The sequence below is a fragment of the Phalacrocorax aristotelis genome, chromosome 10, assembly GCF_949628215.1.
Source record: "Phalacrocorax aristotelis chromosome 10, bGulAri2.1, whole genome shotgun sequence".
NCBI classification, from domain to species: Eukaryota; Metazoa; Chordata; class Aves; order Suliformes; family Phalacrocoracidae; genus Phalacrocorax; species Phalacrocorax aristotelis.
Genome location: NC_134285.1, coordinates 25,116,679 through 25,143,740, shown reverse-complemented (window position 1 = coordinate 25,143,740; position 27,062 = coordinate 25,116,679). Strand labels below are relative to the sequence as shown.

The 27,062-nt window shown below is 48.1% G+C and overlaps 1 protein-coding gene across 6 annotated transcripts; it reads left to right on the top strand.

Moving 5' to 3' along the window:
• The first annotated feature begins 1,341 nt into the window (after positions 1-1,341).
• Positions 1,342-26,473, top strand: UBN1 (ubinuclein 1). 6 transcript variants are annotated; one of them, XM_075105932.1, is made up of 18 exons: positions 1,342-1,508; positions 2,053-2,478; positions 4,035-4,121; positions 5,096-5,191; positions 5,479-5,613; positions 5,888-5,991; positions 6,692-7,130; positions 10,492-10,562; positions 11,868-11,997; positions 12,224-12,342; positions 12,819-12,947; positions 13,861-14,004; positions 17,060-17,110; positions 18,290-18,332; positions 18,664-19,890; positions 20,849-21,101; positions 21,421-21,510; positions 24,107-26,473. In XM_075105932.1, exons 2-18 carry the CDS (start codon positions 2,239-2,241, stop codon positions 24,157-24,159), a joined length of 3,411 nt encoding a protein of 1,136 aa, XP_074962033.1. In that variant the 5' UTR covers positions 1,342-1,508; positions 2,053-2,238; the 3' UTR covers positions 24,160-26,473. The 6 variants fall into 6 exon arrangements, with proteins under 6 accessions (XP_074962033.1, XP_074962038.1, XP_074962035.1 ...); XM_075105937.1 differs by lacking the exon at positions 13,861-14,004; XM_075105934.1 differs by lacking the exon at positions 17,060-17,110.
• Positions 26,474-27,062: the final 589 nt, after the last annotated feature.

Sequence of the window (27,062 nt, the reverse complement as noted above, 5' to 3'; positions counted from 1 at the left end):
AAAACAACAGAGGGAGGTCCTGTGATGACACAGAATCGTAGAATCATTAAGGTTGGAAAAGACCTCTAGGATCATCAAGTCCAACCATCAACCCAACACCAACAGGCCTCCTAAACCATGTCATCAAGTGCCACATCTACTTTTTTTTTTTTACCACTTCCAGGGATGGTGAATCCACCACCTCTCTGGGCAGCCAGTTCCAGTGCCTGACCACTCTTTCAGGAAAGACATTTTTTCCCTAATCTCCCATCTAAACGTCCCCTGACACAACTTGAGGCCATTTTCTCTCATCCTATCACTAGTGACCTGGGAGAAGAGACCGACCCCCACCTCACTACAACCTCCTTTCAGGTAGCTGTAGAGAGCAATAAAGTCTCCCCTCAGCCTCCCTTTCTCCAGACTAAACACCCCCAGCTCCCTCAGCTGTTCCTCATCAGACTTGTTCTCCAGACCCTTCCCCAGCTTCGCTGCCCTTCTCTGGACACGCTCCAGCAACTCAATGTCCTTCTTGTACTGAGGGGCCCAAAACTGAACACAGGATTCGAGGTGCGGCCTCACCAGTGCCGAGTACAGGGGCGCAATCACTGCCCTGCTCCTGCTGGCCACACTATTCCTGATACAAGCCAGGATGCTGTTGGCCTCCTTGGCCACCTGGGCACGCTGCTGGCTCATTCAGCCCCAGGCGCTCTTGGGCAAGCTCTTTCTGTACCCCAGGGTGAACCCCCTAGGCCCCACAGCCATACATGAAGCCAGACTCTGAGTGGGGCTGGCTGTGGTTTCACCACCCCACCAATCATGGTCTTCCAGTGCCAGGCTCCGGGGGTCCCGGTGCTTACAGCCTTATCTGCAACTTCCAATACTTCCCTATGTTGTTTCTCTTTATCTACTGTGACATAAATTCCTTAAGTTACAGTTAATTCTACCAAATAACTCTGAGCTGGTTTAAACCCTCCGAGGCCCAGAAAGGCCAGGAGGAACGCAGCTTGCCCGCAGCAGGAGCGTTCACACCGCTGATTTTCACCGAGCTCCCCCGAGCGCTGCTGTCAGTGGCGGGACGCGGGCAGCCGCTCCGAGAGCCCCGAAAGAGCCGCCGCCGCCGCCCCTCAACCTCTGGTGCCGGCCGGCTGCCCCCACGCCTTTCCCGGCTCCTCCCCCTAGCGCCCCGATGGACGGTGGCGGCGGGCACCCGGTGCCAGCCCCCACTTAGAGCCACCAGAGACCCCCTCCGCCATCTTGTCCTTCCCTCCCGCCGCCGCGCGGGTGCTGCCGGGACGGGGCGGCACCGGCAGCGCCGATAGGTCCGCCCTCGTCACGTGGCTCGGGCCGGCCGTCGGAGCGCCTTTCCTTCGAGGCGTGACTTGCGGCGGCAACGTCGATTGGGCGCGGGGCGCGCGGCTTCAGTGCGAAGGCAGCGCCCACCCCCCCCCCCCCCCGCACGTGACACAGGAGAGGGGCTCGGAGGCGGCCCAGGAGTCAGTCGGCAGCGGCGGCGGCCGTGTCCCGCGGCGGTGAGTGCGGGCGGTGAGAGCGTTTGGGGGCCCTGCCTCCCCTCCTCTGCCCTCCCCTTTCCCCCCCTTTCCCGCCCTGCTCGGCCCCGCCGCTCCAGCCCCAGCAGCGGCGCTCCGCGTCCCTCCTCGGGCCCCGGTTCCCTCCACCCCGCGGCCCGCTACCCCCCAGCCCCGGGAGCTCCCCTTCGGCGCGGCCGGGGCTCCCTTCGGCGGCGCAGTCAGCCCCCGGGCTCCCCTCAGCCCCGCGCCGCGGACGGGGCCGGGGAGGAGGTCACCCCTCCCGGGGCGGGGATGTCCGGGCCTCCGTGCAGCGGGAGAGCTGCCGGCCGGAGGGAGGTGGAGCGGAGCCCCGGCCTGGGGCGGTGCGGCCCGGGCCGTCCCTTCTGCCCGGCAAGTGTGGTGAGGTCGCTTGGTTTCCTCGCCAGCTGTGTTGCCTTCAGAAATGGGGGCGGGGGAGGCAGAAGCTACAACGTGGGGGGCTGCCAGCGCTGGAGGGAATTCCAACTCAAGGTTTGACTGAATTCTTTCTCTTTAATGACGGCAGCAAGTGCCAGCAGCACGGGCACTTGTCATTTCCCAACAAAACTTCAAAATCAAGCAACTTGTTCGCTGCCAACGTCCTTGGTTATCCTTAACCAGCTGGTGAAGCCCGTATCTGTGCAGCCGGGGCAGGCCTCTTCTGATGCAATGGGAACTGTGCCATGAGGACTGGTAAGACTTGGCTGTAGCCATGACAGAACCCCACAGGGTTTCGTTCACCACTCTCCACGGTCCGCTCAGCAGCAGCTTCTTGAAAAGGTCTCGGAAAGACGATGGAGAGCAGCCCCAGGACTCTGAACCCGCTGCAACAGCTGTTCGAATCACACTGACTCTCTTTGAGCCGGATCACAAACGCTGTCCAGAATTTTTCTACCCAGATCTTCTGAAGAGTTGTCGAGGGAAAGTAAAAGGTGGTTCTTCAGGAGACAAGGTAAGTTTCCTCATGGCTTGTGTGGAACAGTCCTTGTTCAGCTTGAAATTGCTTGATCTAAAGTGATTTTTGGTATGTGGCTTGCTAGCAGCTATAAGCAGCTCTTTTCCAAAGCCTGTGAAAAGGAGAGATGCTTCTACAATATGTGGCTGTGTCTTTTTGGGGACCCTGCTCTACTGCATGTGACTATTTCCCTCTTAGCGTTTGGCATCTTGTTCCTGTGTGGTGGATGTGGTGCTTCCAGGTGTTGCCTGACAGTTCTGTTTGCCTGCTGAAAGCCATTTATTAGGGCACAATGGCACACAAACTTCTGTAGCACCTGAACTTTGTCTTATGGGTGTTTTTAATGAAGAGAAAGTTGATTGAACTCTACTCATTTTTGGTGTTGCTCTTCAGAACAGTTCAGCAGTCATCTGGAGGTTTATGCTGCTTATTCTTTTTGTTTTGTTATGAGAGTTGGGAGAAGCAGAGAGAGGTACAGAACTAGCTGAGAGAGCACCCAAGACCTAGAGACACTCTCAGAATCATAGAATGGTTTGTGTTGGAAGGGATCTTTAAACATTATCTAGTCCGACCCACCTGCAGTGAGCAGGGACATCTGCAACTCGATCAGGTTGCTCAGAGTCCTGTCCAGTCTGACCCTGAATGTTTCCAGGGATGGGGCATCTACCACCTCTCTTAAATCTAGGCTGAAATCTCCCCTCTTTTGTTTTAAAACCATCACCCCTTGTCCTATCCCTACAGGCCCTGCTACAAAGTCTGTCCCCATCTTTCTTAAGCCTTTCTTTAAGTGCTGAAAGGCCGCAGTAATGTCTCCCTGGAGCCTTCTCTTCTCCAGGCTGAACAACCCCAACCCTCTCACCATGCCCTCACAGCAGAGGTGTTCCACCCTCCGATCATTTTTGAGGCCTCCCCTGGACCTGCTCCAACAGGTCCATGTCTGTCCTGTGCTGAGGACCCCAGAGCTGGACACAGTGCTGCAGAGGGGGGTCTCACCAGAGCAGAGTAGAGGGGGCAGAATCCCCTCCCTCACCCTGCTGGCTACGCTGCTGGTGATGCAGCCCAGGATATGGCTGGCTTTCTGGGCTGTCAGCACACACTGCTGGGTCACGTCCAGATTCTTGTCCCCCAGTACCCACAAGTCCTTCTCAGCAGGGCTGCTCTCAATGCCTTCATCCCCCAGCCTGTATTGATGCGGGGGGCTGCCCCGACCCAGGTGCAGGACCTTGCACTTGGCCTTGTTGAACCTCATGAAGTTCTCACAGGCCCCCCCTCTCCAGCCTGTCCATGTCCCTTTGGGTGGCATCCCGTCCCTCGGGAGTGTCAGCCCCACTGCTCAGCTTGGTGTCATCTGCAAACATGCTGCAGGTGCCCTCGATCCCACTGTCTGTGTCACTGATGAAGACATTAAGCAGTGCTGTACTAAATACTGAAACAGGTCAGTTTGTCGGAGCTTCTGCCTGGATGTGCTAGTTGTGATGGGTTTAATACATCATGGTTTGGTGGCAGTGTGACAGGATTGGTTCTGATGTTTTTGTCTCTTTTTATTTCTACAGAAGAAAGACGCTGCTGATCCCTTTAATGATGACGAAAAGGAAAGGCATAAAGTGGAGGCTCTTGCTAGGAAGTTTGAAGAAAAATATGTATGTTTTACTTCTTTCTATTATGTTATCCGTCGGGACAGGCAATGCTGTTCAGTTCTCAACCAGTAGTGTTTTAGTAATGGTCATTGGCTCTTATGTTCCTGTTCTCCTGCAGTCCTTTATCTTGACTGGAAGCTTCTGTTTTCTATGCTCCTTTCCTGTCTCAAGGCTGTTGTCCACGAAAATAGTTCGGATATATTCTTAAATCAGATGACCATCTAATTAAAGTGAATGACGTTCTCACTTGTAGTGGAAAATGTCATTGTCTTAATGTAACTTATAAAATTTAATCTTAAGCAAAAATTAATTTCTAGACCTTGTAACTGTGGCATGATGTAATCTGTTAAGTCTGTAAGTATGGTGCTCTGGTGAGTTTGTTGCCCTTAAGACAATAAAATGCGCTGGGATAGTGTGAGAGGCGCTGATCTGTCTTACCCATTTCCTTTCTATTCTTCCTTTCGCTTTTCTTCTGTGGACCGCAATAAAACTACATTATGTTGTACAAGGCACTTTTGGATAGCGCGTTGCTGTATTGTCTTGTGATATGAATTTGACCTATGGGGCACCCTAATGCACTGGCTGTATGTTTGATGTGTGTAGTACCAAGTTGTGCTGAGTGTATAGCAGTTAGGGAAGCACAATCCATCTCTGTGCTGGCAGTAACATTGAAGGGTTGCAGGCCCAATTCAACATAAGACATGCTGGCAGAAAGTCAGCCTGTCTGGCAGGTCCAGGTTCCCTTTCATTTCACTGCATCATTTTTGATTCTATGTGACAAGGCCTAAAACTGGATTTCCTGTATCCTGAGGTGACAATATGATCAGCATTAATGCTGGTTTTGTGCTGCTGCTGCTGCTAGGAGCAAACCAGATCTCACTCTCTTCTCTGTGCTGGTGCCAATGTTGGTGTCCTGTATTGGGGCCATCCCTGTGATCGCTGGAAAAGGAACCCACTGTCAATCTTTTATTGTTTAGGGTGGCAAGAGACGTAGAAAGGACCGTATACAAGACTTGATTGATATGGGGTATGGATATGACGAATCTGACTCCTTCATCGACAATTCTGAAGCAGTGAGTACTGGGGCAGGAGCAAGGGTGGTTAAAGGCAGCTGCCGGGGGCAGGGCTGAGCTGGCTCCTGGGCAGACCCTGAATGGGGCACGAGCCAGGAGTGTGTCAGGCTGGGGAAGGAGAGGTCCTGGGGCAACCACGTGGCAGGAGAATGTGGGTGGGCCGGCATGTCCACAGCACCGTCTGTTCTTGGGGGGGCACGGGTCCCACTCCGTTCTCCAAGCAGCACAGCGACAGAATAGAGCAACAAAGCTCAGAGTGCCAATAGGTTGTTCTATGTTATTTCCAGTATGATGAGCTCGTTCCAGCGTCTCTTACTACGAAGTATGGAGGGTTTTACATCAACTCAGGAACGCTGCAGTTTCGGCAAGCGTCTGAATCTGAAGATGATTATGTTAAAGAGAAGAAGAAGAAGTGTCCCAAGGTCAGCAAGCCAGCTTTCTCGATTATTTCCTTTGTTAGAGGTGCACTCCTCTGTGGCGGCAGTGTCTGCTGGAGACAACCCTGTTTTCATAATGCTGAAGCAAGGTGGCTAAAAGGGGAAAGAGCAGGAGTGCTTGGTATCCATTCCCCTTTACTGGTAGGATCGTCTCTAGTGTAAGAGCTGGGTGCGCTGTGAAATATTGAAGATGGGGATAAAGGTCCAATTCCATGAGCAGGAGATGCTTTGATTGTGACTTGGTTTTAACCCTCTGCAGAAGCGGAAGTTGAAAGATGGAGGTGAAAAAATGAAGAAGAAGAAGAAAGATGACTCTTATGACAAGGAGAAGAAATCCAAAAAGTCCAAGTTTCCCAAAGCTGGGTAAGGAGGGGAGGGAACGCTTGCTGCTCAACACCTTGCTTCAGGCATTTGCTACGCTGCAGTGGTACCTATTGCAGTGGTGGGTGTCTTGAGTGCGTGCTGCATAAGCAGCAGCAGGTAAACCCCCCTTGCCCCCACAGTGGGAGGAAAAAGGCAGCTGAGGATTAGGGAAGGAGCAGAGCTCCACAGCAAGAGTGTCCAAGCAAAGAGTGGCATAGCTAGCTGCAGTGTTGGTGTTTGCTGGAGCTCTGTTTAGGAACTACTGATGGGAACAGAAAGTGGAGGGCCTGAAGAGAGGGAAAAGGAATTTGCCGTACTGGCTTTAAGAGGCAAAAAGCTTCAAGCTGCTGCTTGCTTCAATTTCTGTGTGCTAGTTGTTTGTGCATTTCCAAATCTTCCTTGCTGGAATAATGCACATAGCTAAATAAGAGCAGAACTGAGTGGAAATGGTTTAAGCTCCATCACCTCTCTGCAGTGAGGAAGGACAGCCTTCTCTTCCTTAGGCTGAACAAGGAGCAGGACCGTAAAACCTTAAGAAACAATAGAATATTTTTCCTGGTGTAATTAGTTAAGTGGCTACAACTTTCCAGGGGATTAGTGCGTATGGCTGAAGTGAACTGGGATGACAGTATCCTCCTCTCTTCCCTTTTAGTTTTGTATTCATTTCCATTCCCTTTCATCTTCTGTACTTTGTTTACAGCTTTACAGCATTAAATGCAAGTAAGGAGAAGAAGAAGAAGAAATACTCTGGCGCTCTTAGTGTCAAGGAGATGCTGAAGAAGTTTCAGAAGGAGAAGGATGCTCAGAAGAAAAAAGATGAGGAGCCAAAAGTGGCAACTCCTTCACCGGCAGAACCTCCAGCCCCAAGGGAGGCAGAGGCGACGCCTGACCCTTTGCTCTCACTCTTTGGCCATGCCAGTGATAACGACCTGCTTCAGGCAGCGACAGCTATGGACTCGTTAACTGACCTAGACCTGGAGCGGCTCCTCAGTGAATCCCCAGAAGGGAGTCCCTTTCCTGATGTGGAGGATGGGAGTGATCCTCCTGGGATGGGCTCGGAGCAGGATTTCAAGCAACCGCCATCCCTCCCAGAAGGCCTACCAGCCCCTTTGGAGAAACGCATCAAAGAACTGGCTCAGGTATGGCAGCTGGTTGCTGGGCAGTAGGACTGTGTGATGGCTGGAGAGGGGACAGCTCTGCTGGGTTTGTGTAGCTTCTCCCAGAGACAGCACATTCCAGTGGGGGAGTTCAGCAGTGCTGCATCAGGTCACACCTTTGTGTCACCCAGTTTTCTCTTATGGCCAAGTCACTTTCTTGAACGCCCAGATGTCAGGTCGCATCAAAGTCCTTGGCCTTATGTATGGAGTGCAACCCTTGGTATCACACCTGTCAGTATGGCTTCTGTAACTCTCTTGGTAAAGTATGGATCTGATGCAAGAGGTAATTTCTAAAGTGAATTTAACATGAATGAACTTAAAATGTGAACTAATGTGGTTGAAGGACAAATTCCCCCGTAATAGCTTTAATTTGCTGTGATGGTCTGTGACATGGCATGCAGTGTTCTGCATGTGAAATACGTGGGTGCAGCTGGAAAGGATTACCTGTTCTACAGTGTGAGAAGGCATGAGAAGCCCTGTAGATGGAGCTTGAGGATTTGTTAGAACCGTTTCCTGTGTCATACACAGGCAGATGCTTTCACTGAAGCATGGGTACAATTTGGCATCTCCCACCTTGTAGCCACATCACTGGCAATCTGGGTTCTTTCCCCATCTTTAACATCTCAGTGTAGGGGTACTGTTTAGGGAGCAGAATATGTTAGAAGGGTGATCCCATGTCTTTTCACCAGTAGCTGGACTTCTGTGGGACTTGCCTGTCTTCTCCAAAATGTTGTGTCCCACTTTGGGAACTGCTGTTCTGGAGAAGCGGGGAAGCATTGGGTGCTGGTCGGGGATCCCTCTCCTGGCATGTTGAAGAAGTGCACTTTCAGATTTGCTGCGGGCCTTCTCTGGTGTGAGGGCTGTCACCATCAGCCTGTCAACAAATGCTGAGATGTTTTGTTCCCGCTACTGGTGGTGTTTTTAAGCATTGATTTTTAAGTCGTAAACAGTGTTCTTAGACCTCTACGGTGGTGTGTGTTCTGCCTTCTGGGGCACATCAATTTAGAGCACCTGTGACTTAAGGATCTCTTACTTAATAACTCGTGTTACTAAAGATAAGCTTCTGTGAAAGATAACTGTGTTCTGCTGAGAAATTTTAAGTGTGTATAGTGGTGGTGAGCCGATGGAAGAGGAGGAGGAACTGAAGTAGTATTGCCACAGCTGATAAAAAGAATGGGCTCTTCATGGATGTTCCTATTTTCTGTTAACAGCCTGAATAGCTAACACTGAATCAGCTGTTTCTGAACTATATCTGAATTAAAGGAGACTATTACGGAGGCTCCCATGGTTTCAAGTTAATTGTTATGTTGCTGCAAGGTAGTGTAATATCAGACTACCCACAGATTTTCCTGGTTAGATTTTCCTGCTGCTGCTGTCTGTCTTGTTGCTGGACTGTGTACATAAAGAAAAGAAATCAAGGAAGAGAAATACAAGATTTAAAAAATCGAAGCCACCAGGTCAGTTAGGATTTTGGGACATGTACTCTGGCGCAGGAGGAAATGAAGAGGTGCCATACCTCTGTCTGACAGCCAGGTCTCTTCCATCCCAGCAGGTGGGAGCATCTCCTGGGTTAAGTGGATCCTCCAGGCATTTCCTCTTCTTGAACTGATTTGACTTGAATTCTCCTTCCTAAAAGAATTTTTTCTGTTGAGGATTCTCTTTAGCATTGAGCCTTCTCCTTTGATACCACCAGCTGTCTATGACCTGCTGCTGACAGAGAGGAAAGTACACCTTCTGGGCATAAATTAATCACTTACCAGCCTCGGCCTTGAAATGTTAAATCAGGGGATTTTGAAATCATGCCCTTCTCTCCTGGTCTCCTTTCCCATGACAGGAGTCACTAACTTTATGTGGTGCCTTGTGGTGAATCCCAGCTTTGTTTACATCCCCACTCAGAAGGGACTAAAAGTTCTTGGCAATTTTCTACTATCTCATTCATCTCTTGGAATTATTTTCCCTCTGGACATATTTTTCATGGGTGTGATTTTTGGACAGTGCTGTGTGTGCTGCAGTCATAGCTTAGGAAGCTTCCTGAACAGGACTGTGTTTTTTAGCTTCTATAGTGTTGATTGGAAACAACATATCCCCTGTGGCTTCTACTCTTTCTGTTGGTTTCTTGGGTTAGTGTCCAGATTGGTCTAGAAAGCCTGATGACAGGTATCCCTGACTGTCACTAAATGTGACTAGGATGATCTTCCCTGTTCCAGGGATGAGCTCTATGCTTGTATTACTCTGTCTAACAGCTCTAGTGTAAGGTTAAAACCATGCCCCAGAACTGTCCCTTCTTCCCATGGGAAGTATGCCAACGAAGGTAGTGGCCACTAGGCCATCTCCTTTGCACCATTAAATGGAGGAATCTTCACTCTAGTGGTTGTCACTCCAATGCACTTGACTCCTGTGTATCTGCACAGGAGAATCCAGAATGGGAAGGTCTGTGGGCAGGACATGGTCTTACCAGTTCAGATGGTGGGGTTGGACTTGAGTGAGGAGGTATAAGAGGAAGGGACACAAGCTCTCTTCTGTCTGTTGATTGCCCCAGCTTTTAGCCCATCTGCAGCAAGTAGCTGGTGCAGAATGTGGTGGAATAAAACTGTGCCTGTTTTACAGTATTTCTGAAGTGGTTTATAGAATCATTAAGGTTGGAAAAGACCTCTAGGATCATCAAGTCCAACCATCAACCCAACACCAACAGGCCTCCTAAACCACGTCATCAAGTGCCACATCTACATGTTTTTTTGAACACCTCCAGGGATGGTGACTCCACCACCTCTCTGGGCAGCCAGTTCCAGTGCCTGACCACTCTTTCAGGAAAGACATTGTTCCTAATCTCCCATCTAAAAGTCCCCTGACACAGCTTGAGGCCATTTCCTCTCGTCCTAACACTTGTTACTTGGTATAAGGGACCAACCCCCACCTCACTACAACCTCCTTTCAGGTAGCTGTAGAGAGCAATAAGGTCTCCCCTCAGCCTCCTCTTCTCCAGGCTAAACACCCCCAGCTCCCTCAGCTGCTCCTCATCAGACTTGTTCTCCAGACCCTTCCCCAGCTTCAGGCCCTTCTCTGGACACGCTCCAGCAACTCAATGACCTTCTGGTACCGAGGGGCCCAAAACTGAACACAGGATTCGAGGTGCGGCCTCACCAGTGCCGAGTACAGGGGCACGATGACTGCCCTGCTCCTGCTGGCCACACTATTCCTGATACAAGCCAGGATGCTGTTGGCCTCCTTGGCCACCTGGGCACACTGCTGGCTCATGTTCAGTGGTTTAAAAACCACTTGATTGCTTGTGCCTGTGTCTGTACCTGTGAACTGATGGTGACTTGTGCTATTTGCTAATTTCCAGGCTGCCAGAGCTGCAGAGGGAGAAGGCAAACAGCGATTCTTCACTCAGGATATTAACAACATCATACTAGAGTAAGTGCCGCCAGGAGAGAAGAGTGGGAAAGGAGAATATTAGGTAGAACCTTTTTGGTAAATTCAGGAGCAGGCTTAGTAGGAGTTGTGGGGCTGTCCTTATACAGGTCCTCCACACAGAACATGCCTAGGGTAACGTGAAAGTCTCCTAGAAATGACTTTCAGTTGAAATATGATGTCTAAGTGAGGTAGGAGAAGATTGGAAGGGAGGTATCCAGGCCTCCTGTTATCAAGGTGATGCTCGATACCTGTGTCCTTATATTTGGTCACTTGATGTGTGATCATAGCTTGATACAAGGATAGTAAATCTCTCCCTGTCAGATATGTCAAGTGTGTTCTTTGCAACTTAAGTTATATGCTGTATGGAATATTTTATAACTGGGATAAGGCTGCTGTGTTCAACTGGTTTTCTTCGCAGACTGGAGAACTCCATTACGGCTCTGTGTTTTTGAGGCCCCCCAATTACAGAATGCCAGTGTTGCTTCACGCAGCTGTTGATAATGGCTTTGTTCTTCAAGTGTCTGGAGAAGGCTGATGAATGCGCACAGCTTTGTGATCATCGCAGTGTAATACTTACACAGAGGCTTTAATTTCATTAAGGTTTATCAAGGCACGTGAAGGGAATTGCTGAAGGGAAGTTTGGGAATCTGTTTCCCTCTCATTTCAAGTGGCGATTACCACCTTTTAGCATTCCGGTGCTGACTGCAGAAACAGTCCTAATCTGTTTTCAAACTGATAACTGTAACCACGTTCAGAAGGGATTTAAATGATTTGTATGACTTTACCGTAGAATCAGTTAGGGGTTTTTACACTTCTTATTGACATTGACAGGTGGCATAAAAAGCTAGTCTCTGAAGTTATACGTAACTGTAGAGGTGGGTTTGGCACACACTGACCTCTTGAATCTACTCACTGGGAAGTAAGTTCAAGCCCAAGGGATAAAGTTTGATTCTTTATCATCCTGTGTTAGACCACTATAGTATCTGACATGAGCGGCATGTACATCCCATTTCATTGCCTGACACTGCTGCACTTCAGCTGCCAGGAAGAAATGCAGAATAAATGAGGCTGCTGACATCCTTTTGTTCCTTTTCCAGTTACTCTGAAACTAGATTAAAAGGCCTAGCTTGGGATAAAGGGCTTGAGTCTGATTCTAAAATCTAAAGAACTGTCATGTAGTTTGGCTTGTACGTTGTCCCTCTCTGCCTGCCTCCAGCTCCCCAGGTTGCCTCAGAGTTGCATTTATGTTGCTCAGAGAGCCCCTGCCAGCTCCCTGGTCAGTGCTGTGTTTGTCTTGTTCTTCAGCATAGAGCTGCAAACGCGGGAGCTGAACAGCCAGATCCGGTCAGGGGTGTACGCCCACCTGGCTGCTTTCTTCCCATGCAGTAAGGACACTCTGGTCAAGCGTGCCCGCAAGCTTTATCTCTACGAGCAGGTGAGTGAATTTGGCAGTGCAGCCCTCTCTCGTTTGCATGTTGCTCCTGATCTCCAGAGCACAGCTGTTGCCCACCTAAGGTGGTGGTATCCTCTGCTGAACACAGTTCAGGCACCACATCTGGTGGTGTGGGTCCAGAATTGGCAAGGTCTGGACCTGCCAGATTTGGGTGTGTCATCTGGAACGCACCACATGGAACTTCAGTGTGGCCTGTGCTGTGCTCTAGGGTGGCCGATTGAAGGAGCCTCTGCAGAAGCTGAAGGAAGCCATTGGAAGGGCCATGCCAGAGCAGATGGCCAAGTACCAGGAGGAATGCCAAGCTCACACTCAGGCCAAGTTTGCCAAGTAAGCTCCTTGTTCGCTCATTATGCATCTGTAGCTCTTGTCAGCAGGCTCCCTGTGACCTGTAGGCTGTTCTCATGAAATTTACCACCTATTTTTGTTCTGCAGTCAAAAATTGCTGATGGGCCTAATTAGCTGTGTGCATTCTTTGTTCTCTCAATGGTGATGCCAACTACAGCAGCATTGATGGGACAAGAATTTGGCTGAAGTGTTTCACATCTGTGTGGGCACGTCTTTAGGAACAGGGTAGTCACAGAACAGCTGAATTAATCCCATGGTCTCTGTTACACAATATTGAGAGATGTCTTAACCTTGAGCAGTAGCTCAGCTTGCATCCAAAGCAAGAGATTCAGATCCTTTTCCCATGCCTGTGTTATCATTGACTGTTGAGACCTCTGAACAACACTGTCCAGGAGATTGAAGGACAGGATTAAGTATCTCTGGACATGACTTCCACATTATCTCTCTGTGCATTTTAGGATGCTGGAAGAGGAAAAGGACAAAGACCAGCGAGATCGACTTTGTTCTGATGATGATGAGGATGAAGAAAAGGGAGGGAAGCGTGTCATGGGACCACGAAAGAAATTTCAATGGAATGCTGAAATCAGGTTTGCATAATTTAGACGTTAAGTGAACCTGTGACTTGACTGATTCTGTGCAGTTGGAAGTGAAGCATTTCAGTATTTGTATCTAGTTTTCAGAGCAGTGCTGATCATCTGTAGTAACAGTCAGCTTGGAGGTTTGTGGCGAACTGTGCTGTTTCTGGAAGCCACTATTGCATTTAATAAATCTCACCCTTGTATACGTGGCAAAGCTAAGCTGATTTTGTGCAGGCTAACTCTGAGAGAAGTGCCAAGGAGCCTCTGTGCAGGCCAAAAGAGAGGGACAGATCTTTGCGGAAAGAAGGAACTGAATTGCTGAAATCCTACAGACTAGACTCTTAATAAGAGCAGATTTGTGGTCGTGAAAGCAGTTGAAACTCATGGGGATTGCTGCCCCTGGCACCCAGGGTTCTGACACAGAACAGAGCGCTGGGTGAAGGAGAGAGTGACAAAGGATAAAATGAGAATCAGTCACGCTGTCTTCTCCATCTTATTCTGTGACAAATTGGGGTGCTGCTCCATAGGATGGCTGATTCATTTAGAACAAATCAAGCTTCACTTCCTGCCTTCTCACTGCCTGTCAGCACAAAGGTCAGCAGAGAGGTTCAGTTCTGCGGTTGTTAATGATGCCTGTAATTCTGGCACTGGTTTACTACCTCTGCTGTCTCAGGATATTAAAATGGGAAGGGGTAACAAGGCACGCACCTGGTGCATCAAGGTGCATGCACACACAGAGTGAGGAATGTGCCTTTCCCTTCCTCTTTCTTGTGGAGGCAGTGCAGGGTCGGTTTTATTAGCAAGGTGTTATGAGGAGCCAGGTGTGTATTGGTGTATTTATCCAGCCCTGGATAACCAGAATGACCGCCAACTGGGGAAAGTTAATCTGCGTAACTGTATTTGAAATCTTCCTGTTCTTCAGGGAGCTGCTTTGCCACTTGGTGAAGATTAAGTTGGATGGTTATGACCTTGACAAGAATAAGGCTCAGTCTCTAGAGGATTATGTGAAGACCTTCCTAGATGGAGAGGTGAAGCCCCTTTGGCCAAAAGGCTGGATGCAGGCCAGGTGAGCAAGAATCCAGTTGTACTGCAGGGATTCCTTGTCATAAGGGACCTTGGAAGGTCGTTAGTCCTACCCCAGCTCAAAGAATGGCTAGCTTCAAAGTTAGATCAGAGTGCTCAGGGCCTTGTCCTATGGAGTTTTGGAAATCTCCAGGCATGGAGATTACCACAGCATCTCTGGGCCCCTGTTCTGGTACTTAATCACTCTTCATGAAATCTTTTCTCCTTACTTCCAATCAGAATTCCCCTTGCTGCACTGAACTTAATATTCCTTTTTGCTTTTTACTGTGCACCTTTGAGAAAGGTCTGGCTCCATCTTGTTTGTGGCTCCCTGCCCTCCCACACTCCTTAGATAGTGGAAGACTGCTGCTAGAACCCTCCTTGGTCTTCTGATTTTCTAGGCTAAGCAAACCCAGTTCCCTCCACCTCTCCTTGTATGTCCCTGTTCCTCAGCCATCTTAGTGGCTCTAGACTGTCTCCAGATTGTCACCATCTCTCTTGTATTGTGGGGACTCTGAAGCTGGATGCTGTATCCAGATGTGACCTCACAAGTGCTAAACAGAGTGGAATAAGTACTTGAACTGCTGGCTCTGCTCTTGCTAATACCTGCCAGCATACAGTTAGCTCTCAGCAGTACACCCTTGCAGCAGCAGCAGCTCATGTTCAACTTGTCCACCAGGACCCCTAGGTCCTTATCTGCAAGGCTCCTACATAGCCAGTTGGCCCACAGCGTGTGTTGCTGTGTGAGGTTATTCCATCCTGACTGCAGGACTCTCTGTTTGTCTTTGTTGAGCTTCACAAGGTTTGTGTTGGCTCCTTTCTCCAGCCTGTCCGGATCCCTGGGAATGACAGCCTTGCCCTCTGACATATTCTACCCTTCTACCTGCTCCGTCTGTTTTTATATCACCCTCAAACTTATTAAGAGTGCAGTCCGTGCTGTTATCCAGGTTGTAAATGACAATGCTGAGTAGTCTTGGCCCCCATATTGACCTCAGATGGATGCCACTGGCAGTGACAAGTTACAAGGTGGAACCAGGACTGAGATGAGGCTGACTGGCCTGTGGTTTCTTGAATCTGTATTACAAAGGATCACTTTGTAATCTGTCTCACGAAGGATGCATTTTTCAGACACTTTGAGAAGTCTTCCCTAGATCCTAGAGTATTCCCAAATGAAAGCAAAGCAGAAAGTTTTAGGGACTTTGGACTTGCACTATACAAATCAGAAAGCAGAGTAAGTAGGAATTTGGTGTGGTTTTCTCTACCCTATCTGGTGTCTTCACTGCTGTTTCCGGCTCTTTCATGCCCTCCATCATCCATGCCATTGAGCTAGCAATTGCAGAGAGCCGTACAAATTGCAGTCATTCTGCTGGGACTGTCATCAGCTTCTGGCCTGCTTTGTTTTGCTCAATAGTTTTAAAGAAAAGGGCAACTGTACAGTCTTACTGCTGGAATCTCTATCACTTTGCATTTAAAGAGCTGGGCAGCACTGTCTTCTCTCTGTGAATTTGCTTTTTGGGTTTCATGGGGGATAAAGGAAGAAGTAGGTACCAGTTCTTAAGAGCAGTATGAGTAGCACATTACAGATCCAGTTGGAAAAGTCCGTGGCCATTGCAGTTGCATGTGCACATGAAGTACAGTAATGTGCATCGTTGTAGTGTGTTTGTTTTAGTGTACGGGAGCTGAATGGTGGCATTAAGAGGTGGGTGCAAATTCCTACTTAGTTGTTAAAGATATTACCAGCTTGAGGGTCATAGCTTGCCAAGTTTTAAAAAGGCTTTTCTTGGAGTAGAAGGGAATTGAAATATCTTCCCCTTAGTTTGTAGGTGAAACTCTTCTTAGGTATACAGATTTTCACCTAAGACTTGGTGTAGGAGGGCCTTCCAGTGAAGTTAACTACAGAATGACTGAACAAAAGCAGTTTTCCTGGTTGCTTTCCAATAGCTCAAGGACAATGGTTTCTCCTGCTGGGACTTGATGGAGTTGGACTTGATGATCCTTATGGGTCCCTTCCATCTTTTGAGATATTCTATCATTCTATGACTTTGGGGTTTAAAGACAGAGGGTAGACTGACAGCCACACAGGAGAGGGGAGGGATTGGCAACACTGTGAGAATTGTGAACAGTTTTATCGTCAAGTCAGCTTGACTCACTGTCATCGTGATCGTGGAAGCTCATCTTTAAGAGGAACTTGAAGATGGACAAAGTAGTGCCTATGTGTATGAGTTCAGAGAGACCCTGCCATGATTCTGTTTTCTCAGGTAGCAGCAAAAGGTGATTAACAAAATATAAAGTTAAAATAAGCTTACTTTTTAAAAGAAAAAGGATGACAAAAGTCTTTGTCAGGCAGTTAACAGGAGACAGGAAGTGTATTCCGTATGCCATTACTGCAGGTGTATTTATAAGCTTCTCACCCTGACATCTCAGGTGGCAGCTGAGTGGCAGCTGTTTTAGGTGAAATAGTGTTTGTGTGAGATTCTGATTTACTTAGCCTCAGTAGTAAAGGGTTTTGGATGAAGCTCTCTTTATTGGTTGTCGTTAGTCAATTGTTACAGAAATGGTTGTGCTGATTTAAGAGATCACCTCAGCTGCTTGCTGGGGATGTAAAAGCAACAGAGATGTGCAATGCGCGGAAGCTTCTAATGCATATTGCTGTATTAAGTCAGGGGAAGGTAACCTTTCTTCCTTGAAGTTGAAGAGCTCTTGGATGATCTGCCAACTCTTGGATGATCTCTGGCAGCAGCAATGTCCAGCTTGAATGATTGTACTGCCTCTCCAGTTGGCTGTCAGCTTTTTAAGCTGGCAGAGCTTTTTCCTTAGTTATTGTCCAACAACTGCCTTAATGGCCTTTCCAGCGCCTACAAGTATAGATCCCCAGAGAGGGAACTGTGTGTGGGAGTTCAGGAGGATTTTCCTGGAAAAGGGATGAATATTTGTTTTCTCTCTGTGGTTTTAATTTCACTAAGTCCCCTGCTGTACTGTGCAGCTCTGTCTCCAGTGATCCCAGCTGCTCTACTGGGTCTTGCTGGATATCACTTCTCATTGCTCTCTTCCCTTCTTAGGACACTGTTTAAGGAGAGCAGGCGTGTACACGGACACCTCACATCAGTCCTGTGAGTATCGTGCAGCGTTCCTTTGGAGTGATAACTGGTGAACTCCGTTCCCTGGGGCCTGGGTGGAACACGCAGGAGTACCTGAGCTTGCTTGGCTCCCATCAGATAGTTTGGCGCTGCTTCATTTGGGGAGGTCTAGGGAGAGTAGTTGTTTGTGTGTGATATCTCTCACCGACAGCCTTTCTGAGGTGCTCTAGCTTTACAGTAAGCTCAAAGACAAGAGCTTTGAAGCCAGGTTGCCCCCTGGCCTTGTTCAACAGACTGGAGTCAGGCCTCTGTGCTGGTCCCTGGGAGGCAGATCAAGGTAAAATGGAGTGTGATGCCAGCACTGTGATTATCGCTGCCTGTTCAGTTGGTCCTTACTGGATTCTGGATTCCCTGTTTCTTGTTGCCTGGTTAAAGGAGGGGTCCAATGAGCTCAAGCTAGTGAAGGTGGGTGCAACATTCTTGTGGGTGGCAAACCGAGAGAGCCATCGGAATCCAGCTGGGCAGGTGCTTTAATGCCGAAGGGCCTCATGGATCTTGCTGGCAGTCTATAATAGATGATGATACCGACTTAGGCTGATGTCTGTTTGACAGATGGTCCTGTTCTTAGCACTGGATGAGCGAGGGGAAGTGTGAGAAAGAGTATGAAATAGAGTGTAGAGTCATCCTTCCCTCAGCCATACCATTCTAGCAGTTCAGGGATGTCTTGTATGAGAGATTGCATCTGACCAGACCAAATGATCTATTTTCTGTGAATTTGGCAGATGCTTTTGCATCCTTGACTTCTTCTGGGAACCTAAGAAAAATGTGTAACTTTTCTTCAAAACAATCTCTGTATCAGTTTCTCTCTGGGTACTGCTGTAGTTAGGTCAGCAGTGGGTTCCTGTAGTAGCTCCTAGCCTGGCAGCCAGTGCAGGATGTGTCTGTTGAGTGCTTTCACTGCTCTGCTACCATTTCAAGACTCTGCTCCAGTCCCTAATTCATTCCCCTGTGTGGGAGTTGAGGCTTCCTAGAGCAGCAACCAAATGTCATATGGTTTTGAATCCTAGCAACCTGAGATGCTGCCTCTGTTCCCTTGGCTCTTTGCAAAAGACCCAGTGGATCATCATTAACAGGGCCCAAGTGTGCTCCCTAATTGGATGCTTCCCTGCGGGCATTCAGTGAGCCATGTTTCTTTTGTCTCCCTCAAAACAGGGCGAAGAAAAAAGTTATAGCTCCTACTAAGGTGAAAGCAAAGGTGAGTTCATTGTTTTCTGTTTCTCACAGCTAACATACACCAAGAGTCAAGTGTCTGCCATCTTAAATCCCATATTTGAGCCTTGTATCTATACACTAGGTACAAGGAAGTTGTACTGTGAAATAGTTCTAGTCAGTACTGGGCTTGAAAAAACAACTAGAACAGCAGCTAAAATTGATGGCAGCAGCAGTTGGGGCAGAGGTGGGGGGCCAGCAGGCACAGAACGTGCCTATTTTGCCTTTTGTCCCCAGATTGGGAACCTTCCCCTCCCGTTTCAGCAGTAAACCCTGCTTCTGTTCTGACTCTGCCTTCTCTTGTGATTTTATTCCAGGAATCTTCCTGCAAGCCAGATAAAAAGGTGTCGGTTTCTGTTCCTTCAGTGCACTCAAGCAGCACCTTAGCTCTGTCTTCAGAGCCCCAGGGAGGAGCTCTGGGCATCAGTGCCCAAACCAGAGAACTCTTGTCCCATGGGACAGCCCAGGCAGCCAGCAGCACTGGCACTTCTGCTACCTTCATGGATGACTCCTTGGATGAGGACTTAATTCATAATCCCACTTCCTCCCTTGAAGCAGTCTCTAAGGAACTGGCTGTGCTGAACAGCAGAGTGGGAGGGAGCCCTGACTTTACTCTTCCTGGAGCTCCAAAAGCTCCACCAGAGAAGATCCCAATTCTTGCATCCTCAGAGGAGAAGAGGACATTTCCAAAGTCCAACCATTCCCCTACATCATCTTCTAGTTCCCTTCAGTCTCCTCTAAACTTCCTGGCTGAGCAGGCACTGGCATTGGGCCAGTCTTCTCAAGACAAAAAGACAGAGAACTCTAATTACAAAGAGCTCTCCTGCCAAGCCTCCCCCAGCAAAATCCTTCCTGACACACACCAGGCTAAACAGAAACACCACAGCCTGGTCCGGCCAAGCCATGGGCCTCAGACCTCCACCCCAGTGCCGGGTTCTCAGGTGAAGGTCTTTCACTCAGGCAGCCAGCTACAGAAAACTTTCACCTCCCCAGCTCCATTTGTCAAACTGCAGAATCCCAAGTCGTCCTCCCCACTGCCCCAACGTTCCCTCCTCCAGCAGGTCAAGTCATCAACCAAAGCTCAGAGCTTCCACTCCTCTGCATCACCCGGCAGCACCCAAAACTCTGGCAGCTCCCACAAGAGCCCAGGCTCATCCTCATCATCTCTCAGCTACACAGGAAAGCACTCAAGTGGCTCTAGCTCTTCAGGACAATCTTACAGATCGCCCTTTGTTTCTAGTTCCCTCTCCAAGCATGGGGCTTCTTCCAGCAGCTCCTCATCTGGAGCTTCTGCAAACCAGGGCTGCTCCTCTGGGAGTTTGCTGACCAGTGTGCAGACCCCTTCCTCGGGCCAGGCATCCAACCGCCAGTCCTCAAGCTCCTCAGTGAAGAAGACGCCTGTTTCACAGAAGTTGACTCTGGTGGCACCTCCTGGAGGTTCAAACGGAGATTCTAGCGGGGGCACTCAAGGAGTGGCCAAATTGCTGACCTCCTCCCTAAAGCCAGCTGTTGTTAGCAGCACCGCATCTTCTACCTCTGTGCCGGTAAGCAGGGGTGTGCTGGCCTAGCCTAAAGCCAGGAGAGTGCGTGGCACTGTGTCAGGCCATCTCCTAACTTGTTCAGACCTGCAGTAAAGTGATGACTTCAAAATAATTTCCTGAAATTCTTGAATGACTGTCTGGATCTTGGTTGCTTAGGCTGGGAAGTCCTGACCTTTGCCATGGGCTTGCACTCCAGAACTCAAGCTCTCATTTTCAGCTTAAAGTAACAACTAAGCAAAATACAGTTCAGTAATGTCTCATGAAGGACACCTGGGTTACCTATACAGACTTGTATTATTCAGCTGTTGTATTTAATGGTATAAGGACTTTTGTCTTCATCTATAGCAAAAAAGTAATTGTTCCTAACGCTGTTGTATTAATTTGTGGTTGGCTGCTTATACCTGCCTCTTGTGGCATGTGGAAAGAGCTGGGCAATTAAATGAGTATATTTAAATGGGCTTGAAAACCATGTACTGCTCAGCCTGTGTACCTTGTCTGTTTCTGAGATAGAGAGCTGCAAAGTATTCCTCAGTGGTATCTCTCTCTATGGGAGAGATCTCAGATAACATTCTTGGGTGCGGGGGTACACCAAACCTTGGTGCCTCGAGTTGTCAGCAGTGATATGCTGCTACAGGTAAGTAGGAAGCATCCTTCCTGGAACTCACAGGCAGCGTGTGAGCCTTTCCTCTGCCTAACGGAGGCATTGTTCCAGAGTAAGGGAACAACAGAGTGAAATCCAGTACAGTCCCATTTAGAAGAGTATAGCATCCAGCAGCTGGATTGCCAGTGTCCTGGGCACCTCCAGATGGTCTCAGGAGTTGGCAGCTCTTGGGCCCGGCTCGGGGGGCGCTTCTTGCAAGGAGGAATGCTTGAGCACTCCATGTTTTGCAGCTCTTTAAGTATGAGTGATGTTATGCCTTGGTTTTCTTACTCCTGACTGACCTTTTCTGTTCCTTTTCAGAAAGGAACTAGTGGAGCTGTGCTGCTAACGAGTTCTTCCTCCTTAAGTGTACTGGCTCCATCCTACAAGTCCAGCAATCCAAAGTTGCCAGCTGCCCTGAGCTCCACCCCGTTAGGTATTATCTCTCCTATTCATTCCTTCCCTCTTCATGTCATCTCCTTCAGTTCAGACTCCTCCCCAAAAGCAGGAGTATCAAAGGATGCAATAGTTACAGGACCTGCTCCAGGAACCTTCCACCATGGCCTTGGCCACAGTGAGTATCCTCCTGGTCATGCATGTGCATGTTACTTGTGCCTGTGCTGTCAAATAACAAGAACGCTGATGCTCTGCTGTGTTAACCCATTGCAGACCAACCCATCTCTCTTGCTGTTGCCTCATGCTGTAGTTTGTGCACTTGTATCTCCAGCAGTTGCATTTGGAGAACCTTGGGCCCATCCCTGCAGGTAGTCCAGAAGTCCCAATGGCTGGAAGCTGAGCTATAGGCTAACTGCTGCAGCTCCTCTGCTTGTTTCTGCCTTCGATGTGTATTTGTTCTTTTTTTTCCCCTCTCCTTTCTTTGTTTTTCTCTCTAGGTCTTCTAGCTGGCTTGCACTCCAGCCCCCACCATGCAGCGCCACTCTCACATTCTGCCCTGTCCACTCATTTACCGCAAAGTTTGCCAGGTAACTTGACAGATGGTCGTGTTTGTCTTCTGCGTCGTGAGTCATCCTGTATCACAGCAGATCCTTCCTCTAGGGGTGAAAGCAAAGTGGTTGTCCATGTTGTCTGGCCAGTGCGGTCATCGCTAAAACCTGCGGCCTCCCCGAGGTACAAAGCGAGGCATTGCGTTCTGTGTCCTGTACTGTTTAGTTAGCCAGGGCAAACTTGTGCATTTTTGGAACGGTGAGCCCTCAGTGCTTATAGGAAGTGTTGGTTCCTGGAGGTACTCTGCTTTGCTGCTTGTGTCGTGGTAAAAATTATCCTGCTGGGATTAAAGCTGTGCGTGTTTATGCACAGCCTGCCAGGGCTCCCCAGGAATGAGTAGTCTGGCTCTGAGGAGTTTTGTTTCTGGTGACCTATATAAAATGTGTCAGACCAGAATGTCTTGCATCTGTGCGCTGAGCTAATTGCCTGCATCTCTTTCGCGACAAGTTTGTAGTGTAAATGGAGACTGCTTTACTTGCTGTTGACAACGTGATGATTTTGCAGTTAAGCCTGTTCCTGCCCCAGTTTGATGCCTGCGGAAGCAATGCACAAACCAAGAGATTTCCAAAGAACACCATCTCTGCCTGCAAATGGAGTCCTGCCTGGTGGGAGTGAGCATGTGTAAACGTGTAGCACTGTGGAGGAAGGAGAGAAGTAAGGGGGATCCATGCAGCATTCTGAAAATGGAAATGCAGGGCCAGCAGATCAGGTCTACCTGCTTCAGGGAGTTGCTTATCCAGTTGGCAATTGCTATTTCTGCTTTCTTGTTCAGGTGTTCTTTAGCACTTCAGTGCAGGTCAGTGCCACTGTCTTAGTACCTGCTCCTGTTGTGATTGTCTCACTGGGCAATATAAGTCTGATTAAGGAGTGGATCTGCTAGCCTAGTGTTGTGGCACTGAGGCAATTAGATGTGTGGACAACCTGCTGGAGTTGATGTGGCCTCCTGTAGCAGTCATGGGGTAGAAAGCCCTTGAGTGCTGAGTGCAGTGCTTGTTTGATGAAGAAAGAAGAGAGTGCTGTCCACTGGTGAAAATTCAAAGAATTTGTTGTCTTTGTTTCTTTTGCTGAAGTTTGTCTGAGGTGGGTTGTTATGCCAGTCTGGTGTGGTAGAGCAGAAGAAGGTACTAGCAGCAATCACCGGTGTGACAGGCCTTTCCTTCCTGTTTGTAAATCCACAGTTACTGGAGAGTGAGGTGACTTACTTCAGTTTGAAACTGGGTTGTGAAATGTATTCTGTGTCACTGAGGAGTTCTCTGTCTCATTATTTGAGGGAATTTAGTGTGGTTACTTCGCTGTTGCTTACAGGGTTTATAACAAAAGAAGTTTTTGATGGACTGCTGCTCTTAAGCAGGATGTAGTGCTAGAAGCTGTGAGTAGACAAAAGGTGACTAGGAATAAGTGAAGAAAAACTGACCATTGAGGCAGCTTCAGCAGGGACCCACTTTCTCACTTGTTGTTTTCACATAAAGGTTGGAGATTGAGCCTATTGCTATCATCTCTGGGAACATCACTAACTGTGGTGTTTTGTAGAAGAACATGATAGATATTTAAGTGGCCACCATAATCTTGAAACAAAATTAATTTGTTTTTGGCATAAACTGTGGTTGGCTGTTTAAGCAGATGGCCACAGCTGCATTGCTTTGGCTGAAAGCTGCGAGGACTCTGGTGTGTTGGGAGGTTGCTACAAATGCAAGGAAACGTTGAGATCTTAAATGAAAGTGCTTATACCAGCATTCATCAAAAAGTGTTTGGACAAGGAGCATCCAGTGCTTGCTTATGTGTTGTCACTGCTGCATTTGCTGGTGGAGGTGCCTGTGTGTTGGTGCTGTGGCAATGGTTCTGACTGCTCGCTTCAGAAGTACAACGTGCTGGGACTGAGCTTGTGCATGGAATGAGTTGTCCTTGTCCTGGAGAAGAAGCTGTTGCTACACTGCTCAGTGCCGCTGCTGCTTAACTGCACATCTCAGTACACCCATTTGTTCGTCATAGTCTGTTGGTAGTTCTGATTGCTCCTGGAAAATTTCTGCTTCTTTAAACTTCCTTCCTTCTTCTGTCTTTGGTTTCTCTTTCAGCATTTTCTCTTTCCCTCCACATCTGTTCCTTTCTGTTACTTTGGTGGTTAGATTCCTATGATTCCTGTTGCTATCAGTGGGCACCTAAAGCCTTCATTAGAACGGCAAAGGTGTACTAACAGTGTTATTTCAAACCACCTTTAGATGCAAGGCAGCCAGTAGCATGTATTTCTAGTTTCCTAGATGGGGAGGCATGGTAGGATAGCTTTTAGAGAAGGGCATAGGCTAGCTAGTCAACCAGCAATCTGAATCTGCTGTGGTGCTTTTGCTGGGACGCCACAGAAGACCCTCAGTGTTTCCCGTGTCCCTTACTCAGGTGCAGAGGCAGGGCTGCTCCCAGTTGTGAGATGTCTCCAAGCACATCCTCTTGCCCCCTGATTCCTTGGTGCTGGAAGGGAAAAAGTAGGTTTTCCTGTGTGGACAGATCTGGCTGCCCCAGCTGCACGCAGCTCCATGGAGCTGATGTTGAACCCCCTTCCCACTTGGTTTTATTTTCTTTCAGATGCTTCTCAGCTTCACGGCAAAGGGTCCAATGCACAGCAGCGCAAGTTGTGACGTCTGCAAGGAGGGGAGCTATAGAGCACACATAGGATAAAACCAAGAGGAACAGGTCATGAATTTTGGATACTGGCTGTGTCTTTCCCCCCCGCCCCCCTCACGACAACTGGAGAGACTGAACTCTAACGAGGAACTCATTGGTGCGTTTGCTCAGAGGCTTTCAGAGCTAAGCCCCACACAATGGGCCACCTTGAGCCATGCCCTAATGAGAGAAGCATTTTGTAGCACTGTTTTATTGCTGCTGCCCTTCACGCATTCCCTGGCACTGACAGGAGCTAGAACTTGCAGGGAGACTCTGGTGGCTTGGCTTTCTTGTAGTGGATTCCCACCCACCTGTGTCTATATCTGCCAAGTACCTCCAAAGCAAGTTACCTCCTTGGTCTCCCAGTGGAGGGTATGAAAGGTGCTTCTTTCTTCTCCTTTGGATTTACTTGGATAATTCTAGCACTGCCAGTGCTTTCTGAAGACGTTTGACGAACTCTTCAATTGTACTATAAAACTGTGCTACAGTTAATTGGAGGACTTAACATTTCCTGTGTGGTGAATCTAATGAACCACCTGATGTTCCCCTCTGGAGGAGAAGGAAGACTTTAGAGATGTTTTTAGATGCAGTCATTGACTTTGAGAATTGTACTTCTTTCGGGGTTTGGATTTTTTTTCCCTCCTGCTCAGTTTTATCCTCAGTACCATCGAATGCATTGGATTGAATGGGACACTTCTCAGCATGTCACGTGTATAGGAAGACATAATTCCAGTGCCTTTTATGGTGGAGCAAGAATGGACTAGTGACACATTTCAGCCCTATTTTGTGTGCTCCTCAACCCTTTTTTAATCATTCTGTATTTAAAATGTATTCTGTTTTATTTAATAGAGCTTTTTATGGTTGCACATCAAAAAAAAAAAAAAGCTGCACTGTCTGGACTTCAATGGTGTCTTGGTGACTGCGAACACAGTACCAAATCCAGCAAGAGCACCAGTTCTTATCTGAGTTTGTGCAGGCGGGTTTCAGACCCTCCCCTAAAGCCATTCTTTCTTAGGGTCGTCAGTTATGATCTCTTTGGGCAGAGGGAATGATACAGATTAACCAAGGTCGCTACTAGTCAAATGAATTCCAGAGAATAATATTGCTCTCCTCGATGATTTCTGCACTAGGATCATGTGCTTGTCACAGCTGCAGAAATGGGGACCTCTAGAATTGCAGTGTGTCTTTTCTTTCTAATTTTTTAATTCTTAGACCTAAATACTACTGAGCACCCCCTTTCAGGCTGTGCATCGCTAGGGTCAGGCTATGGTTCCAACTGAGCTTTGTGGTTTTTGTTTTTCTGCCTTTTCTCAGGCCCCCCCAGCCACACCTGAATCATGCAGCAGTAGCACTGATCTGCATAGACTTTACTGGTATTTCATGCAAAAACCTTCCTTCTTGAGCTTTGGGGAAGGATGCTGACACTAAGTATACCAGCAAATATCTGCTTTAGTTTTTCACCATTTTTTCTTTTGTAAGATCCAAGGTGGACTGTTTTCAATTTGAGCTGATGCATAATTTCCCAAGATGAGTTCATTGTTTGTATTTTAAAAAAATGCAGCTCAGATTTAAAATTTGTTTACAGAAAATACCTAGGTTGTAGCAAAAGAGCCAAAGACAGAACTTGTGTTATTAAAACTAAGCACAGCAGTTATGGATGGACTCTGAGCAGTGGATGTCGCATGGTTCCTGTTGAAGGCCTAATCCTGAGAGGTACTTTGCACCTTCAACTTCCCATGGTAGCTGAAAGAGTGTTCAGACACCTGGCAGGATAGGGACTCTCAGCGAGTGACTTGAGGTACTGGTTCTACTCCCTCTCTTTGCTTTCACTTGAATGCTTCCGCTGGGAAGCACCCACGTGTGTGGCCAGAGCAGAATGCCCTCCTAGGAATTTAGCGAAGCCTCTTGCCTCAGGGAAATGTTTATTTGGTGGAAATTCTGTGGGATATTTTTTTCTTTACATGTTATAATGAATGAGTGAATGGTACGGAGCAGTCGCAGCAAGGCAGAACCACGCAGAGACCTGACAGCTGATGGGGAGCCAGGAGTCTGGCATCTCTGCCTTGATGAGGCAACTTGCAACGCTTTTGTGACGGTGTGGGGAGGCGAGGCTCCCATGGCACTTACTTAGTATGGCAGTTCCTCTCGGTGTAAGAGCTGCAGTTTACTATTTTTTTTTTTTTTGTGTGTGTGTGTGTTGGGACTGTCTTGCTGGAGATAGTGGGGGTGGTATGAAAAATGTTAGTCTTGTACAGAACAACTGAATAAATAGTTTCAAAGTTTCCAAAATGCTTTTTTCCATCTCCTTACCTCTAGTTTAATGACTTTGTTTTCAAGAATTTGTCTTTCAGCTTAGATGATCACCTCTTGATCATCTTGTTTCTGGAGTGAGTAATGAATTATTTACTGCTTTTAACTAAAGTCTTTTACGTGGTAAGTAAATCACAGCTCTGTTTCTAGTCATTGTGGTGGTAGAATTGCATATTCTCATTCAACGTCCTCCTGCTGATGCTTGAAGTTGCGATCTGCTGGAAAGAACACGTGGGGTTCAGACCCGGGAGCAACGGTGTGATCCTGCATGATTCTTTCATTCACAAAGGTGAAATAATGGTGTTAATCCCCAAAGCCAGGACATATATGCAGTGAATGCTTGTGGCTGTTTTTGTTGACAGCAGAGTTTACTGGGGCTCGGGTATTAGCTAAAATTTGGGAAGGAGGAAACAAACACGCTCTAGATGGGGAAGCCCCTGGTCCCATCCCAGTGTAATTCCCTGTTAGTTAGCTGTAGTCATGTTCCTTAGTGCAGTGCACTCCTATCTAATGCTGCTAATTAGTCCTAGTTTTAATGCTCCTCCAGCAATTTCCCTCTTGGAAAAGA